This window comes from Patiria miniata, unplaced genomic scaffold, assembly GCF_015706575.1.
Source record: "Patiria miniata isolate m_02_andy unplaced genomic scaffold, ASM1570657v1 HiC_scaffold_7, whole genome shotgun sequence".
In the NCBI taxonomy this organism is placed as follows: domain Eukaryota; kingdom Metazoa; phylum Echinodermata; class Asteroidea; order Valvatida; family Asterinidae; genus Patiria; species Patiria miniata.
In genome coordinates, this window is record NW_024037074.1 from 35,211,306 (window position 1) to 35,229,254 (window position 17,949).

General features: G+C 42.6%; 2 protein-coding genes and 1 long non-coding RNA gene across 3 annotated transcripts; 1 reads left to right on the plus strand and 2 right to left on the minus strand.

The window, feature by feature from the left end:
• Positions 1-794: 794 nt before the first annotated feature.
• On the minus strand, positions 795-4,756 carry LOC119746318. The gene is made up of 3 exons (XM_038223199.1): positions 4,154-4,756; positions 3,338-3,736; positions 795-1,574 (listed from the first exon to the last, which is right to left on the minus strand). Exons 1-3 carry the CDS (start codon positions 4,247-4,249, stop codon positions 1,065-1,067), a joined length of 1,005 nt encoding a protein of 334 aa, XP_038079127.1. The 5' UTR covers positions 4,250-4,756; the 3' UTR covers positions 795-1,064.
• Positions 4,757-5,861: 1,105 nt separating this feature from the next.
• Positions 5,862-6,762, plus strand: LOC119746007. Its single transcript, XR_005273680.1, has 2 exons — positions 5,862-6,200; positions 6,647-6,762. It is a non-coding gene; the product is annotated as an uncharacterized LOC119746007 (long non-coding RNA).
• A 14-nt stretch (positions 6,763-6,776) lies between these two features.
• LOC119746006 (U3 small nucleolar RNA-associated protein 15 homolog) lies at positions 6,777-17,252 on the minus strand. The gene is made up of 10 exons (XM_038222757.1): positions 16,848-17,252; positions 15,961-16,053; positions 15,008-15,192; positions 13,728-14,032; positions 12,462-12,597; positions 11,665-11,749; positions 10,849-11,013; positions 10,340-10,441; positions 9,012-9,204; positions 6,777-7,831 (listed from the first exon to the last, which is right to left on the minus strand). The coding sequence occupies exons 1-10, from the start codon at positions 16,938-16,940 to the stop codon at positions 7,590-7,592; spliced, it is 1,599 nt and encodes a 532-aa protein (XP_038078685.1). The 5' UTR covers positions 16,941-17,252; the 3' UTR covers positions 6,777-7,589.
• Positions 17,253-17,949: the final 697 nt, after the last annotated feature.

Below are 17,949 nucleotides of genomic sequence, written 5' to 3' on the forward strand. Positions count from 1 at the left end.
CTGTAAGAAGAAGCTGTTTGTACCCTTGGGCATCATCAGTTCCTGAAAAGAAACCTCCCTTATGTGCTGGCTTGACAATATCTCCCAATGGTACCAACTTAAAGGGTGTGTCCTTACACCATAGATTTGGGCCTTTCATAGACAGGACCAGTCTGGGTTTACTTGGCTCAATCGATAGGGCATTTACACATTTTGGTGGTGATACCTCATGCACGGCCCCCAATAACTCCACTGAACCCTCTATTAACCGTTTTGTGATTGTGTCATTGATGAAAGGTACAAACTGCTTGCAGATAGGTGCGTTAGGAAAATACATGTGAGGAGGCGTTTCTGAATTAAAGTCCCTGCCTCGGTATTTACCTTGATACGGCTGGAAAAATTCAAATAAATCTACTCCCCCGTGCAACCACACCCTGACCTGATCACCCATTCCCGGGCATTCCGCCAAAACCTGATCCCAAATTTCCAGCTGGTCGTGTAAACTACCAGAAACAAAGAAATTAGGGTCGCGAAAGCGAAGGGCCCTGAAATCCGGTGGACAAATACCGGCCAAAACATCCGCCGGCTTCGGGGCAGACCCACTTTGGGCGTCTGCTTTTCTCCCCGATATGTCTACCCATGAATATATTCCACGCCTCCGCACTAGGGCCTGCGTCGCAACGGGGTCAAAATCATGGCCCGTGGAAAGTTCCCAGTTATGAGGTCTGAGGATTTCCAGATATCGCTTGTATTCCTGCAAAGGGTTTGGGTTGAATGGGGAGAAAGGGGAAAGAAATGACATACTGACAAGAAAACCCGATGCAAGAGATTTCTATGCTGTTTTATTCAGTCTCAAACACTCCACTCAACATAATATGAAGGATCGATTTTCCTCAGTTATAATCTCACTTTTCATCTAAGCAGCCCCGACCTCGCTTGACCACACGGTATTTATATCCCTATTCTGTCACTCAAAGATCAAGGGATTCATTGACACCAACTTTTCATTTTGTTTTCTTCCTTATTCTTTCCTGTCCCTTCGTCTTGTTTAGCCCTTGTGTGCTGTGCCCCTTATACAATAGACACTATATGATCTCCTTACAATCTCTGGCAAAATGCCCTTTCTTTTGACACCGATAACATGTATCTCGCAACCTAGATGCCGCAAAGGCCCCTCGAGGACCAAAGGACTGACGGAACTGCTGGTAACCTGTTCTGTATTGTGCCCCTTGTCTGCCCCTATTTTGCCCCCCTTGGTTGGACATTCGCCCTCTGATATCAACGGGCGGGGAAGTCAACCCCAAGTGCTTTCTAGCAAAACGTAGACGCTTGTCAGAGTCTTCCCCTGTTATGGATTTATAGATGTACATTGCCACTCCCTCCATCTTTGCCTCTACATGCTTTGTACACTCAGACAGGATGTTTACATATAGCTGTTTCTCTTTCCAGTCCTCTGTTGACAGGGGAATGAACTCGTCTACGTATTTGCGCAGAAGGGACATAACGTACGCCACATTTCTGTCATAGCCCGTCTCTGTGCAAGCCCTCAATAGCTCCCTGCGGCGGGGTTTGTGTACCTCCAAAGCCGACCTGGCCTGCAGTTTAAAAGAACCAACCCAAAATATTTCCCCCTTTTTTCCTTCTTTTTATTGGGGGGGGGGGGGTTATCATCTATTACCGACTTCGTCAGGGTTCACCCCATTACGAACCATCTCTGTAATGCATTTACTAATCGGTATAAATCTAGATTTTTTATTTGTGTGTGTGTGTGTGCGATTAACACACTTTCCTGGACCTTTATCTTACAACCAATAGGCAATTTCTTCGCCTGCCTTCATCTAGCTACTTTCAAACCATCCCTGCAGGTGTTCCCATACCGATTTATTATTATGTATATGTATTTCTTATGTTCGATAATTTGTACCCATAAAAGATACTTTGAGATATTGCGGCGGTCAAGGGGATCTCCAACGCCCGCCATTAAAATTGAAAAGGTTGAATTATGAATGGTTGCCTCACCCTTTTATTGGTCTATACAAAGGACGACGGAGTTCCTCCCCGACATACATTACTACCAAACAAAAGTATCTGCCCACCAAACCTAATCTCTTGTAACGATCTTCCCCCAATAAATCATTAAGCAACCAAGTATTTCTCTTTGGTTTACCCTAAACGGGTTTCCCCTTTCTATGCCTGAAAACGGTTTTGTTCTTGATTTGTTTTCCTTCATAGATTATCAACTGAAGACGGGGCTTTTCCCCTTCAAACATCAGGGCCTGAAAATGGGGCCTTTCCCTTTATAGCCTGAAAACGGGGCGTTTCCCCTTCATACAAATAGCCTGAAAACGGGGCTTTTCCCCTTCATACATATATAGCCTGAAAACGGGGCTTTTCCCCTTCATAAATCTAATTTGAAAACGGCGCTTTTCCCCTTCATAAATTTAGACAGAAAACGGGCTTTTTCCCCTTCATAAATGTAGCTCGAAAACGGGGCTCAAGTTCCCCTTCATAAATAGAGCTCGAAAACGGGGCTTTTCCCCTTCATAAATATAGCTTGAAAACGGGGCTTTTCCCCTTCGTCAATATAGCTGAAAACGGGGCTTTTCCCCTACATAAATATAGCCGGACAACGGGGCTTTTCATAGCCTGAAAACGGGGCTTTTCCCCTTCATAAATATAGCTTGAAAACGGGGCTTTTCCCTTTATAAATAAAGCCTGAAAACGGGGCCTTTCCCTTTATAGCCTGAAAACGGGGCTTTTCCCCTTCATACATATAGCCTGAAAACGGTTGTTTTTTTTTTTTGTTTTTTTTTATATTCCCCCTCTTCATACACATAGCCTGAAAACGGGGCTTTTCCCCTTCATACACATAGCCTGAAACGGGGCTTTTCCCCTTCATACATATAGCCTGAAACGGGGCTTTTCCCCTTCATACATATAGCCTGAAACGGGGCTTTTCCCCTTCATACATATTGCCTGAAACGGGGCTTTTCCCCTTCATACATATTGCCTGAAACGGGGCTTTTCCCCTTCATACATATAGCCTGAAACGGGGCTTTTCCCCTTCATACATATTGCCTGAAACGGGGCTTTACCCCTTCATACCTCATCGCCTGAACACGGGGCTTTTTCCCTTCATACCTCATCGCCTGCAATGAAAACGGGGCTTTTTCCTGTCCAAAGATTATTGTTGTCTGACAACGGGGCCTTTTCCCTTCACACCTTCTCGGGACACGGGGCTTTTCCCCTTTATTTACCATCGCCTAAAAATGGGGCTTTTCCCCTGCATAAATTATTGTCTGAAAACGGGACTTTTACCCTTCCTTATGATTATTATACATGGTAATAGTGTATGTACCTGGGAGGTAGTCGATTCCGTAGCGGTCTGACCTGCTGCCGCTGATCCGCTGGGGCCTGCACCTTGATCCTTGTCTGGCTCCTGTTGGGTTGCAGCCACTTGGGAAGGCTGGTCCGTCTCATCGTGCAGGCGCTTTCTCTTAGGCACCTGCCCCTCCAGAGGGCCGGCCTCCACCCGCTCGATCAGTTTTTCGAGATTTCTTTTCTGGCCCCCATTTGGCGCCAAGGCAAGGACATGCGCCTTCCAGGCCCCTGTCAAGTCTGCTAACTGCTGCACCTCATCCCATCCGTCCTCTACTAAAGCCAGGAAACACTTCTCCGAAATCTTGAATGCGGAGCAAAGGCCTTTGAACAATGCCCCGACCGGCCCACCAGCGTCTCCGTAGGCCCCAGCGTTCTCCTGAAACGAGGAACATTTTATCAAATCTAGATTAATGTCTCAACACACGCAATGGTAGAACAGCCATATGAATTTACTGTAATTTATATTGTGATTTATTAACGGTTCCCACCAATTACACCTGTCCATACCAATACATATCTATTCCCTCTCGACGCCCAGTTTAGGAGCCGCAGTGACATTCGATTTAGGTCTAAGCCTGCTAAGTTTGCTGAGCCTTATTAATTAGCGCGTCTGTTAATTGCAACCTCTCTATATTTGTGTCATTTGAACCCCCCTTGATTGCCTGGTGACGTTCCTGGAAACGAACCCTTGTCTTCTGTGCTGTTCCTGCTTTGTCTCATTGTTTCTCGACGAAGTTGTTTGCTATGCCTGTCATTTTCTTATTTATTTAGTTTCATCCTGAGTGTAACTAACCTCAATTGCGTCGTATACTTCCTCCATAGCTGACCGTGGTCGAAGGCCTGTACGAGCGCTACCAACACCAGCGCAACACGACAACTGAAACGCCATTTGAATTTGAGCGCGCTGGCCCGTGACGCCATATAGCCTCAACAAGCATTCCCGTCTCGCCGTTATGACAATAGCCGCACTGCATATTCAGTTACTTTAAAAAGCAAACGGTCACACCCGACCAAATTCAAACGGCAACAGTGCTATCCAGCACACACATTGCGCTATTGTTATTCAAAATGTACCTTTGTACCTGTGGACCTGCAGGATCTCGCCTAGGGAGGAGCAGGGCTCGTGTATAAACCCTCCTCGCCAGATAACCATGTTCAATTCCGTAATAAAATTAACCATAAAGGTTTTACCTTGCGTCACCAACTCTCTAAAGGCCATAAACACTGTTATATAGACCACCTTCTGAAAAATCCTCCCTCTGCTACCTGATGGATTTTGGTTTGGGGGCATTTTCGGCTGTTTTTTGTGCCGACCAAGCCCTCAGACCACCCAGCTGTGGAGACGCCAGAATCGCGACTGATGTACATCTGTCGCCCTCAACGATCACAGTGATGCAAATAGTACGCAAAACTAGTTTTCATAGGCTGTGGTCCCACAGCAGCTTTGAGCATCTGTCATATCTCTGTTACAGTTTAGGGGATTGCTGCACCCAAGAGTCCATATACATGTAGTCGGAATAGGGGTGAAGTCGACTGGAGACCTGACCACACAGCTGTACATGAAGACAGGCATTGCCATCAAAAATTCATTTGTTTTTCTTGTGGTTTACCATCATTGTCACTAATGGATGAGAATTTGTAGTTGAAGAACAGGTGACTAGAGCTAACTGGACTATGTACATGTCGCTAAGGATGTTCCATGCCAAAGTGGGGATGTACATGTACCCATGCAGTTTTAACACTACATGTACATTTTGCCATGCTGTGATAAACGGAATATGCAAATTTGGATTTTAAATATTATGGTTGGATTATTAAGTAAGAAAATTATTCCACCTTGCCCAATATTATTTTAACTTTTGAATTACTAGAAAGTGAAGTGAGATTGGTAGCACTTGTATTAACAGTGAATGCATCGCTGCAAATAGACAAAAATGGCAAGAAAAAGTGTTGGTTGATTTTGGAGGATGCATTGTGTTGAGTTTGTAGGCTGTACCCAGCATTGTTTATGTTCAGCCATGCATAATTGAGCCCTGCATTATGCTCGATATCATCCGCACTGCCTCAACCTATCAACAAATTGGAGGATTTTGAAGGATCGAGGCAACGGTCCCCCGATCCACTGAACAAATTCAAGAAACAACGGATGATTTTGGAGGATTGAGGCTTAATATAATTTTTACATGATGGCAGTTGGAGAATTTTGCAGGATCAAGGATCATTGGTGGTTGTTGCTGTTGAGCGCCATGATCTAGAATGTCGCTATAGGAATCCTGTTTATTATTATTCCTAGCCAAAAAAATTCAAAAGGGAGGAATGCAAAATGAAAGAAGCAGTAACTCTAGGTTGAATTCTGACCCGAGGTACCCTGTAAACTTTGTAAAACCTCAAGATAAACCTTAACCCTAACCCCCTAGGCCCTCTGGCTAGGATGCAACCTCAATCCTGCAAAATCCTCCAATTGCCACCAAGAAAAAAATCAGATTCAGCCTCAATCCTCCAAAATCATTGTTATTTCTTGAATTTAGTTTGTGGAGGGTGACCACTGCCTCAATCCTCCAAAATCCTCTGCCAATTACTGCAATGGTTTGAGGCAGTACGAATGGCATTTAGAAGCAGTGCGGATGAAATACAAGAAAAACACAGGGCTGATTTATGCATGGCTGAATATAACCAATGCAGGATATGGCCTACTGGCTTGACATAATGCATCCTCCTCAAAAAAGCGATACATCTTTGTCATTCATCCTCATTCCTCTAAAATCATCCAAAACAGGCAGGAGGATTTTGGAGGATTGGGGGTTAGGGTTAAGATTATCCTTGAGTTACATGTTCAGCCTGTTTAACCCTAACCCCCTAGGCCCTTGTTGCTTACAACCATCCTCAATCCTCCAAAATCCTCCAAAATTTTCCAAAATTTTGCAACTCCACCTAAATTTTTCAAAATTGTCAGACAGTCCTGCCTCAAAATGCATTCATCCTCAATCCTCCAAAATCCTCCTCATCCCAAAACTTTGCACTCGTGTTTAAATGAAGGATAACCAACGCCAAATCCTTCAAAATCATCAGACAGTCCTGCCTCAAAATGCATTCATCCTCAATCCTCCAAAATCCTCTTGTGCTTCAATCACCATTCATCCTCAATCCTCCAAAATCCTCATGTGCTTCAATCACCATTCATCCTCAATCCTCCAGAATCCTCATTTGATTCAATCACCATTCATCCTCAATCCTCTAGAATCCTCCAAAACCGCCAGGAGGATTTTGGAGGAGTGAGGTGGGTTAGGGTTAATGTCGCATTTCCCCTCACGAAAAAAAAAATGCATAATTTTAATTTACTCTAGGAATGCTATAATTTTAATGTATACACGCATGTGTGTTTCAATAAAGGTATCCAAGTGTGACAAATGAGTTACAAATATCTGAATCCATTTTATTCAAATTCAATTGATTCACTAAATGCCAAGTTCTTATGTTTTCTAACCCATCAAACTGGACACTGGTATGCCTAACATGTTTACAAAAGGCGTGTCAGAAGGTATCCGACTATGTTACATCAAAGTTTTTACAAGAATCAGTTTTACATGAAGATGTTGCAAAATTGCAGAAACTTGTGTACCAACCTGAAGGAAAAACTTTTTAAGATAAGGATCCGTGGCAGGAAAATGAATACTTGTATGAAACTCATGCACTCGCAGCCATCCATTGACAAAAAAAAGGAAAGGGGGATGGGTGAAAATGTATTTATGAAAAATTTAACACCTGATTTGAAGGTTTTTTTTTAAACATCTGATTTTTTTTACTTGTTTCCAAAATGTAGGGTTATTTTGGAAAGAATATTGGTGCTTCAATGTTGCATGATTGGGTCCAACACCAGCACTATAAGCCCTAAGTTTATTTCTTGTTATTCGAAAACACAAACATCAAATAATCCTCTCAATGTGCACATTCCGAGCACTTGGCGTACCACCAGTTAGTATTCAAACTGTAGATGTCTACAAAAAAAACGTTCACGAAAACATCAAATAATCCAACGGATTGGACATTCCAAGTGCTTGCCATCAGTGGTTCGTATTTTAAATGACAGAAGTTAGAGATTGTTAAAAATCTCTGCAGATGCTGGTTCAATGCTGGCACTACAAAGCCTCTGGCTTGGTTCCTTGATTGACAACAACATCAAATGAATCTTAACAAGCCCAGGGTGTACCATCGGTACAGTATTCCAATCGCTATGCTTCCATAGCAACAGGTATCCCGCCTGACTCTGTCCTCTCAGTGGGAATTTCAACCTCAGCCGAGTCTTCCTGAGCATCGGCATCGACAGACTGCGACGCGGCCAGCACCGTGTCCAACATCCCCTTGATCTCCAGCAGTGTCCGGTGGTACTGCAGTTCCTTGTCCAGGGTTATCTTGAGTCGCCGGAAGTGACTGACGAGCTCGTCCGAGTCGCCAATGACAGGGGTGTAAATATCTGGGAAGATCCAAGTGGGTTGAAGCATATTGCAACTGGTGTACAACCTACATTTATGCTGCACTTGATGCAAAGTCTTAAAACACTCGGCCTTGAGACCTCTCGAACAGAGATTTGATATGAGTTTATTCAACGAATCACATCTGTCAACAAAGCACTGAAGATCAATGATAACAGACATTGTAATGGCGCTAGCTTTGCGAGAAATAACATTGTTGGCACAACATATAAATTTTAAAAAAGGAATGCAGTGTACCAAAATCAGTCTTCAAATGTACGCAAACTAGTCTTCATAACTGTTTAACCCTGCCAAGTTACGTTAGAGGTGGATATAGGACATTTAAAGGGAAGGGTGGCCAAGGTGGTGAATTCCAATATTGTTGAGGGGAGGCAGGTGGCAAGATACCACAAGAGCGAGACAAGACAAGTACCATTAAAGGGAAGATACAAAATTTGCAAACATCACAAAACGAAATGATCAAATTATCACGAAATACCCAACTGGATTGTTAGGGAATTACAGTCTAAAGCATCCTGTAAAATCGTGGCTGCTGGCGTGTTGACAGTTTCAAGAAAAATGTTATTTTTCCAACGCTAGTCGGCCGACCAGCGTTGGAGAAAACTGGCTTTTATTCAAAAACTGCTCCTAATTTTGCTAATAAGTTATTCTGCATTTTATTTTCAAGTGATTACACACCTGTGAAGGGGTACAAGCCTTCTAGACTGATTCTCTGACCTTACAATACCCAAAAGTCTATAAATTGCTCTGATTCATCTTAAGTGGGGTCAGGGAACCAGACTACAAGAACATGATTGGTTTTCTTCCAGCATCTACAAACCCAAAACATGGAACAAGTCATTTTAACAACTTTTGCTATAACATAATGATGCTCGAAATTCATTTATTTCTGAAAATTGCAGCAAAAGCAAATGTTGTACATTCCCTTTAAGGCCAGTTCATACTTAATGCAAAAGTCGGTGCAAAGCGAATTCGTTAAGGTAACAGGGAACATCACAAACTCACAATGAAACTTCAATTGTTAACGTGAAATTCACTTCACTTTATTTTCACATAAAGTATGAACAGGCCTTTAGACCAACCTTACTAGTCAAATTCATCCTTTAAAAATTGATAATTAAAAAGAAACACAAGCTATCTAATTTCAAGTGCCTTACTCACCTAGTAACATGTTTGTGATGTCGATCACCGTGGCGGCATAGTTTGGATTGGTGATGTGCTTCTTCAGGAAGGCAATCATAATGCGTAGCCACTTCTCATCCCGTCCTGAGAGGGCGCTCTTTACGACGCCCCTGCGTATCAACTCCTGCAGTATGCTGACTGTCACCTCTGGCGTTCGAATTCTGACATTGGTCTAAACAAATAATGTAGACATGCACACAAAAAGGTACAGTTTCATGTTAGTTGCTTCTCTATGTGCTCTGTGTGCAAATAAGATAACTTTGATAAGGTCACTTTTTTACCACGTTTGAGAGCCCAGTGAACGGGACACACAACGTGCGCACACTGGTATATTCTGAATGTGCACAAACCTATGGCATCTTGGCGTGCATGTCAGACGTCGTGGGCAATTCATTCGAATGTCTCTCCCAGTGGTCTCCCCCAACTCTCCCTTTCTTACCGTTGAGGGGGTACTTGTGCACAGAGCCCATAAAATTGTCATCGGCACCATGTACTGACACCCAGTTGCGCATGAGTGCGCTGCACGCGCGCGTATTTTACAGAACCGGGATATTTTGGGTTTCACGAACTGACATCATCCACAGTGCGGCACTTTTAGAGCGCACCCCGTACATTTTCGGCTTCACGAACTGACACCAACCTTCATTTCACCAATTAAAATGGTATTTAATTAAATTTGTGTGTAAGCACATAAGTATACGGATGGATTAAATTTGTGTTTTTCTCGTGAAAACGAAAATCTTCCTATTTGGCGTCAGTGTCTGATGTGTGCGTGCACTACTGGGTGTCAGTTCGTGAAACCGAAATTGTTGATTTCGTTGTTTTCAGGAACTGACACCCACTTGCACGCGAGTGTCAATTCGTGGTGCCGTTGACAAAATGTGCTCCCGACACGGATAGCCTTATTTGGGAACTCAGTGTCTGAAATTGGCTTGTACAGAATCAATCCTCTTAAAAAGGAGAGTCACGATTCTGATTTTTAGTTTGGAATGGAAGTCTAGTCACATTGTCAAACTTAAAATACCCTTTCCCAACGTGGGGCACATGGAGAGGGGAATAGAAAACACAGCAGCGGGTACGTTTATTAAATTATTCTGTTTGATTGTATTTTCTACGAGGACAAAAAACTTTGTTACAAAGCGCATCTACAAGCAAAGGCTACATCCGAATCACTTAGCCACAGCCAACAGCAACACACGTGTCTATAGGAAGTGGCTCTGGCTACCTCATTAGTCCTACATATCATTGCAAGCCGTAGCCAAGTCATTCTGACGCGGCTAACATCTGGGACATGATGCCATGCTTACCGTCAGTGCTGCATCCAGAGCTTTGGAGTGCTCAAACCGTTTCAGCATTGCGTCGTACTTCTGAAGGATTTCCCTGGGTGTCTTATGGATCAGGAGGTCTCCCTGCAATCAACACAGGAACAAAACTCACAGAAGTATAAAGGATATCATACCTTGAAAGGAAATGTGTCTTTACTGTACAATTAGTTTTATTATGTGTACAGGGCCTGTAATAGCAGTTTCGTTGTCGGTGCGGCTACCTGTATAAATGAAACAGCAAATACACAAACTTGGATCCAAGCAACACACATACTGTATTCTTGATTCGAAGTTGTAGGGACCACTTCTGGAATAGGTTTTGTGGAGACCAAGAACATTGTGGGACATTCAAAAATTCCCAACAACTCAGTCTCAATTTTCCTAGCATAAAACTTCCGTCCCAGCTGGGGCAGATATGCTATGTGTACTTGACGTGCAATATGTGTTCAATTGGTTCATAATAAGCACAAAAGTTCAACTGGTTCCCTTACTTTCTGTGCTGTGTAGACTTTATGACCTCTGTCGTAGTACCGGTGAGACACTCGACTGAGTTTGGTCTTTCTCCTTGTTTTCTCGCTTTCATCAGTTTCTGGTTTCCTGTGCCTGATGGATACTAGGCCTGAAGACATGCCGACTACGATTGTGTTGTCTGTTGGCTAAAGAAAGAAAAACCCATTTCCTTTCAAAGAGAGATCTATTTGTGATTATTTTCTTAAAGTGGAATTAATACGGACAGACATCATGGATAAAACCCTCTCACTGTGGACAAATCTATGTTCCTCTGCGCGTGAGTAGATACTCTTGTATATCATATTTTTACTTTCATTGTCACTGAACTTAATAACGAAATCTGTCACCAGTTGGACGCTCTGTTCTTAACATGAAGGGGAGTGAATTATTTTGGGAGGAAGGTATTGGATGTGAAATTGATTCCAAAGACTAACTGGAGAAATACAAAAAACTATTACAACATGACACTTCTGTTGTGGACAGGATTTTAGAAGTCAGAGGGAACAGACCAGGGCCAAAATTTCACGGCTCTGCTAACCCCTTCTTCTGTGCTAATCCTTACTTTTCCTACGGACATGCTATTCGCACAAAATCCTTGTGTGATGGCTGTACACGTATCAAGAGACAGAATTCCTTTCTAATATGTGAAATTATACATTACAGATTTTCTCCTTTAGTCAAAAGAGATTCCTTATGGTAAACACAGACTTGAAACTGGGCCCTTGTGTGGGGGACAGAGTAAAGTTCCCCCAGAACTTTGTTACAGTTTTGCCACAGAACCTAGGTTGTTTTCTTACCGAAACTCCCATTGACAGAATTGGTGCTGGGTAGTCCAGACTGGCAACCAGTTTATAGGAAGCCACGTCGTACACCTTGACATGCCTGCAAAGTTGAAAAGTATCAAATAACTCAGCCTACACAATGACAGGAAGCAGACGAACATTGCTTAAATTTTGAGAGGGGGGGTTGCAAGAAATTATCAAAAAATCCAGATGTCATGAAATTAGGGTGCTGGGCATCTTTGCACATTTGATTGACAGTAGCATTAAAGAAATTGAATTAATGACAAGCACAACTCAAACAACTCAGCCTACACAATCACAGAAACTCAGGCATGCAACTGGGTGTAACCAAAAAGAGAGGAAATTTCTAAGTTTTACAAGACTTTATACAGTGTTTTTTCAATTTTGAATGGCATAAGTGTGCAGTGAAAAGCGAGGAAATCAGCCGATCCGAGGAAAAGTTGCATGCCTGAGAAAGTAGAAGAACATTCCCTTAAGTTTGAAGGGGGGGGTGCAAGAAATTATTTACAATCCAGATGTCATGAAATTAGAGTGCTGGGCATCATTGCACACGTGAGCTACAGTAGCATTAAAGAAATTGAATTAATGACAAGCACAACTCGAACAACTCAGCCTAAACAATGACAGAAAGTAGAAGAACATTCCTTTAAGTTTGAGGAGGAGAGTTGCAAGAAACTATTCAAAATCCAGATGTCATGAAAATTAGAGTGCCGGGCATCATTGCACACTTGAGTGACAGTAGTGAATTAATGACAAAAACAAAATCATTTTTGCTCATGGTAAGACCTTACCTATCAATTGATGCAGTGAGTAGTCTGTTGTGAGCGCCATTGAAGCACATGCATGTGATTGTTTTGTGGTGATTGCTGACGGCAGCTAGGAGTTTACCCCCTGCAAGAGCATCCCACACCTTGACGTAGTTCCCACCTACTCAACAAGGAAAAGAATTTCATAACTGTTAACGACTGGTAAATTATTATTCTGGGGACAAATAAGTTCAGCATTTAGAATATTAGCACATAAAGTTTGCCGGTCTGAAACCAAATTCTAATTGCTCTAAAAAGTACATTTGGGGTTGGTTTGTCTCTGAAGCGTCAGTCTGAAATGGGTGCTACTCACAAATTGACTGGGTTCACAAGAAGTGAACAAAAGAACTATAGGCCTTTTCACACTATCGTCTCACCTACACATATAGGGATCAACACGGGTCCATCTTGAGCAGAACCGGGTCCCAGCGAGCATGGATCGGCAAGGCCTACTGTTCACACTAACACAAGGTTGAGTGCAGGCCGGCTTTAGAATTTAGATTTTTTTTTGTACCCGGGTAGAGCCTCTTAACCCTGGTCTCCACCAGGGTTGGAGTTAACCTGTGTAGTGTTCCCCGGACGTGTGTAGAAGCCGTGTTGGATTCTAGCCAGTGTGAAAGGGGTTTCTGAAATTTCCATGTTGGACCCGGGTCCAATACAGAGATTTGGATAGTATGAAAGGTCCTTAGTTGTCACAGAGGTGACAACTATTAGTTCGAAAACTATTCACCCAGCCACGGGCTTGGCTGCGGCTCAATCAGTTCAGCGTGCGCACCTGTTTGGCCTATATATATGCAGCGCGCAATTTAACAAATTCAAAGTAGTTCCGAAGCAAACTCTCTGATTTGTTAAAGTACAATAAAAGATGCAGCAAGATATTTGTGCAACTTCACTGGTCAGCTCTTTTATGTGTAGTATGTGTGGGACTAAAAATCGACCGTAATTGCCTGCAGAAGTTGCGCATGCGCGCTAGTTAGTTTCCCCTATTTTTCGGGGGGAGATTTTAGGAGATGCTCAGACCTTGCTACTGACAAGTCCGTGTGCGATATTAGTTGGTTGTGATAGCGCCCTCTCGTGATGGCAGATTATCACAGCAGCGGGTAATCGCGTATCAAACCATGCAACGTCTAGCCCCTAGACTATATCTGATGTAGCAACAGGTACCAAAATCAATCATAATCTTGTACGACAGAATTGTCACAAATATTACGTCTGTAAAAGGAAAATCCAAATCATGAAATCAGATCTAACCTGAAGACAAAAACATTCCCCCTCCAGGGAACATGAGCACGCTCTCCACGGGATGCCCGTGGTCCAGCGTCATGACGCTGGCCTGCGTCCTCAGGTCAAACAGCTTCACTTTGTGGTCGTAGGAGCCGGTCAGCCAGATATCCTTACTGGCTGCGCTGACCGTTCCGCATCGGACATAATCGGTGTGTTCCTCGTATCGTCTCGTCTCCGTCTCGCTAGGGATGTCCCAGCACCGGACTGACTTGTCGTCCGAGCAGGACATGACGTGATGATTGTCTGTGCTGAACTTGGTCACATGGACAGGGCTTAAGAGAAATAATAAAAGAGAACGAAAATCCTGTAGTTAAACTTTGTAGGATGGCATTTGCTTTCTGAAGCAAACTATGAAAATGCATGTTTCAGTTGACAGCAGCAACTCTGCTGATCTAGCAGGAAAGCATGTTAGCAGCTTAAAGGCATATACACAGTGTAGGATCGTTTGCTTTTCCTGCATTTTGTTCGTTTCCAATAACACCACCAATCAAATTCCAAAGAAGAATGCTCAACACCTAACCTGTTTTTGAGAAAACATTGAAAAAGCACGCACAACCTCTTGATCAGGAAACACAATTTCGTTGACTGACTGAGCATTGGAAATCACCTACATTTCTTCCACATGTAAATGACAGCAAGCCAGATAGAGTAATTTCACGGGGTGTTTAGTGCCAGTACGCTCTTTAATCCAAGTAAGCTTTTGATATTAATTTGGTACATTACTTTTGGGATAAATGCAAATGATCCTACATACTTTTAAATCAACAGAGCACCTTTTTTTTACGAAAATAAACAAATAAAATGTCAGAAAGAGGCAACTTGCAGCATCTCTTCACACACTTAAAACACCCTAACTCCCTAGTTTTTTTCAATAGGAGCCTTCCCAAATACTCCAAAATCCTCCACTCTGCAAACAAACCAATAGCATGTTCTTTGTGTAATTTAACTTTAACGAGGCATGAGGCTGAATACCAATTAATTGAGCCTAGAGTCGTCTACCTTCTCGTAATCCTACAAAATCATTCAAACACTTCCTGGTGGATTTTGGAGGATCTGGGAAGGTCATCTGTTAAATTCAATGGAATGCAGGGCTTGTGCATGTGCTTCTCATGTGCATCAATCTCGATCAGTGCATGCATGTTTACTGCATAAAAAAAACCCACACCGTTGAATTTTGTTCACTCTTGCGTGACAGGTGACAAAAAGATTTTAACTCTCCCCCTGGACCCCTCTCAAATACAACCTACCCATTGTGTCCCTTGAATATCCTCAACACAGCCTTTCCGCTGACGTCAAACAGTCGGATGGATTTCTCCTCTCCCCCGGCAACCAACAGCTTACCGTCGGCTCGGTATGTGCCGCTGTAAGCAACATCTTGAAATCTGGAGATGGTCTTCTCCACTTGGTTTGTGACGGGATCAAAGATTTGTACCTGTTTGGAAGATAGAGATGAGGGAAGGACAGTAAAGTTTAAACATCAAGCCATTGGTTGTTGAAGACTTGAAGTTATGTTGTGTTCCTCAGAATGAGGGTTTACACTTTGCCATACTTTGGATACACAGTGGTCTCACCACAAATGCAACTACCGTGACTACAATAACTGAGAATACCGTGACTACAATAACTGAGAATTACCTCTGACACAAAAAAGTTGTGCCACGCTTCAAAACTATCTATCGCATTCCAACTTGAGCAATCAGCATGCTGCAACAATTGGATTTAAATTTGAAACTTGGACAAAATCTTTTAATAAGGTTTCAGATGGAATGAATGCCTGACGTTAGTACACAGCTACAACGACCCAGTGATAAAAACTAGGTATTACAACCCCCCATGCAAACATACATTCTGTGCTAAGTTGTCCTTTCAGTCAAAATCAATCAAGTGACTGTTCTCAACAGTCAAGAGCTCCCAGCCTACATAAAGCAGGATTAACTGGCTGTGACTGTTTATGTAACTTGATACAGCTATGCCAAAACTGTAGGTGATTGATAAGCCATCTGTGACTACCACTTGTCTGCTTCTGTCTGTTGACTGTATTTGACCAGTCGCAGTGCTTGCTTGAAATATATATGACTGTTGGAGACTAGCCTGTGTAAAAGGCATGGCAGGGGAAGAGGATTGATTTTGTGACTGTCTGTGACTGTTCAGATAGCAGGAGGATTATTAACATCAGGGACTCTCGACAATGATGGCATACCCTTGTTGAGCTGGTGACAGCAAACTGATGAGGCTTCCTCGGGTTGAAGTCAATGCAGGTGACTGCTCCGAACTCTTTGACTGTCACTGGGAACTGAAATACAAATATAACCCAAGCTAATGTTAAAATGTTGATTGACATGCAATACTGACAGACCATGGACAGACCAACAAAATGATTACACTTACAGAAAAATCATGAATGAAGCTGCTCAATGCACCAGAACATGTATTGAACAAGATGGACCTCAATACTGCACAGGATTAGAGTTCTGTGGAGAGTGGGGGCAATAAATTCACATTTGAGAATCAGCAAATGTACACAACTGCAGACTCAAAATGTGTATAAATGCAAACTTATATTTTGAGCAGAGTGGAATGGACTGGAACTCAGAAGATCCATCCGGCTAGTGGTTACAGAAAAGAATACCATTCCCGTCACAAATGACCGATCATAAGGCTAAGTAAAAAAATGAACACGTTTACATGAAATCATGGATGAATAAAAACACATGAAATATAGACGTCTGAAAAAGAGGGGACTAATTTTCTATATCGCTTTAAAGAGAGCATGAGAGAGTGAGTGTGTTTCTAAAGTGAAAATAAACTACATATAAAGTCTAAATGTGAAAATGAAAACTTGACAAAGTCTACATGTTCGGGTACATCATGTACATGGTCCAAGAGTGGCCTTTATATACGGAGGTAGTCCGGTAAATTCGCCACATTTAAGGGGCTATTGTTGGGCATACATGTACATTTTGCACACAAGAAATCATGATCTGACATGTCTGATGATAATGTTTTCTAAATTCTATTAAATATTTTTTAAAATATAAAAAACATCCATCGAAACCATTTACACATTCAGTAAATTGCTTTACATACCTCAAAATTCTTCCAGTACTGTGTTTCTTTTGAAACGTCGGCGTCCCCACTTGGGAAGGTTTTGACTACAACTCTCTTGTAATCAGACGCCATGCTGCAAGTGCAGTGTACGTACGTGTACGACGCGGGGCCGGCCGCCGGCGCGGTGGGCCTTCGCGATCGTGCGTGTGTGGTGCACTAGGGAACTGCAAGTGCAACTGGAAATTAACTTTCGTCTTGAAGTTAAATTCACCTGTTCATCATCCCGATTTTCCTCTGCCAGGTTGTGGTTTTCCAGTTCTTTTGTAATAATTTATACACAAGAAAATGTGATCTTTCGGTTTTTTCCTCTTCTGTTTACTGATGTGATGTATGGAGAGGTACACACACGACACGAATGTACACGCACTGCATTTTGTGCACGTGGGCACGTGTCGTGTGTGTGTTGGGAAATTACGGAAATGGGTCAACTCGTACCCGAGTTAACTCGTACCCGAGTCAACTCGTACCCCAAAATTTGCACCCAAGTCAAGTCGTACCCGAGTGAAGTCGTACCCAGGTTAAGTCGTACCCGAGTCAACTCGTACCCAAGTTGACTCGTACCCAAGTTGACTCGTACCCGAGTCAACTCGTACCTCTAATAATTTACATACAATATTTTCCCCCAAAAAATCTGTGAAACGGAAATTCAGATGAGGGATTTTGCCGTGCCTGTAGTTGTGCGCGCACTCGCCGACAAAAACGGTGACATTTTTTTCGGGCTTGTGTCTGTCCGGCGTCGGTGCCTTGTTTTTGAAAGATTAATTTGTTCAGTCAGTGCGTGTGTGGAGTTTTAGTTTGACCATGGAGGAATATAGGGGATAATTTTCACACTTGAACTTTAATTATTTTCGATAAACCAAGCATACTTTTATCACTGTATTTATATTTTTATTTTCTACAGACGATCCTGTGGTTTTCGATGAATCATTTGACTGTGCTGCTCGAAACGACTGATCAGACTATGTCTGCAGTCCATCTTCCACGAATCGATGTCGAATTTTTAAGACGATTAGCATTTGTTTAAAGATAAAGCTGTTGTTTACCATATCTTTTCATTATGACGACTTTCTTGATGCCACGA

What these genes read in the sequence shown, in the direction of transcription:
- LOC119746318 (XM_038223199.1), bottom strand. Translation starts at nt 4,249, where the DNA reads ATGGCGTTTCAGTTGTCGTGTTGCGCTGGTGTTGGTAGCGCTCGTACA. An exon ending in AAGTATACGACGCAATTGAG is followed by an intron (nt 3,737 to 4,153) that starts GTTAGTTACACT and finishes TCCTCGTTTCAG; the next exon opens with GAGAACGCTGGGGCCTACGG. An exon ending in CGGAATCGACTACCTCCCAG is followed by an intron (nt 1,575 to 3,337) that starts GTACATACACTA and finishes TTTAAACTGCAG; the next exon opens with GCCAGGTCGGCTTTGGAGGT.
- LOC119746006 (XM_038222757.1), bottom strand. Translation starts at nt 16,940, where the DNA reads ATGGCGTCTGATTACAAGAGAGTTGTAGTCAAAACCTTCCCAAGTGGG. An exon ending in AGTACTGGAAGAATTTTGAG is followed by an intron (nt 16,054 to 16,847) that starts GTATGTAAAGCA and finishes TTTGTATTTCAG; the next exon opens with TTCCCAGTGACAGTCAAAGA. An exon ending in TTCTGTCAATGGGAGTTTCG is followed by an intron (nt 11,014 to 11,664) that starts GTAAGAAAACAA and finishes TTCTTTCTTTAG; the next exon opens with CCAACAGACAACACAATCGT.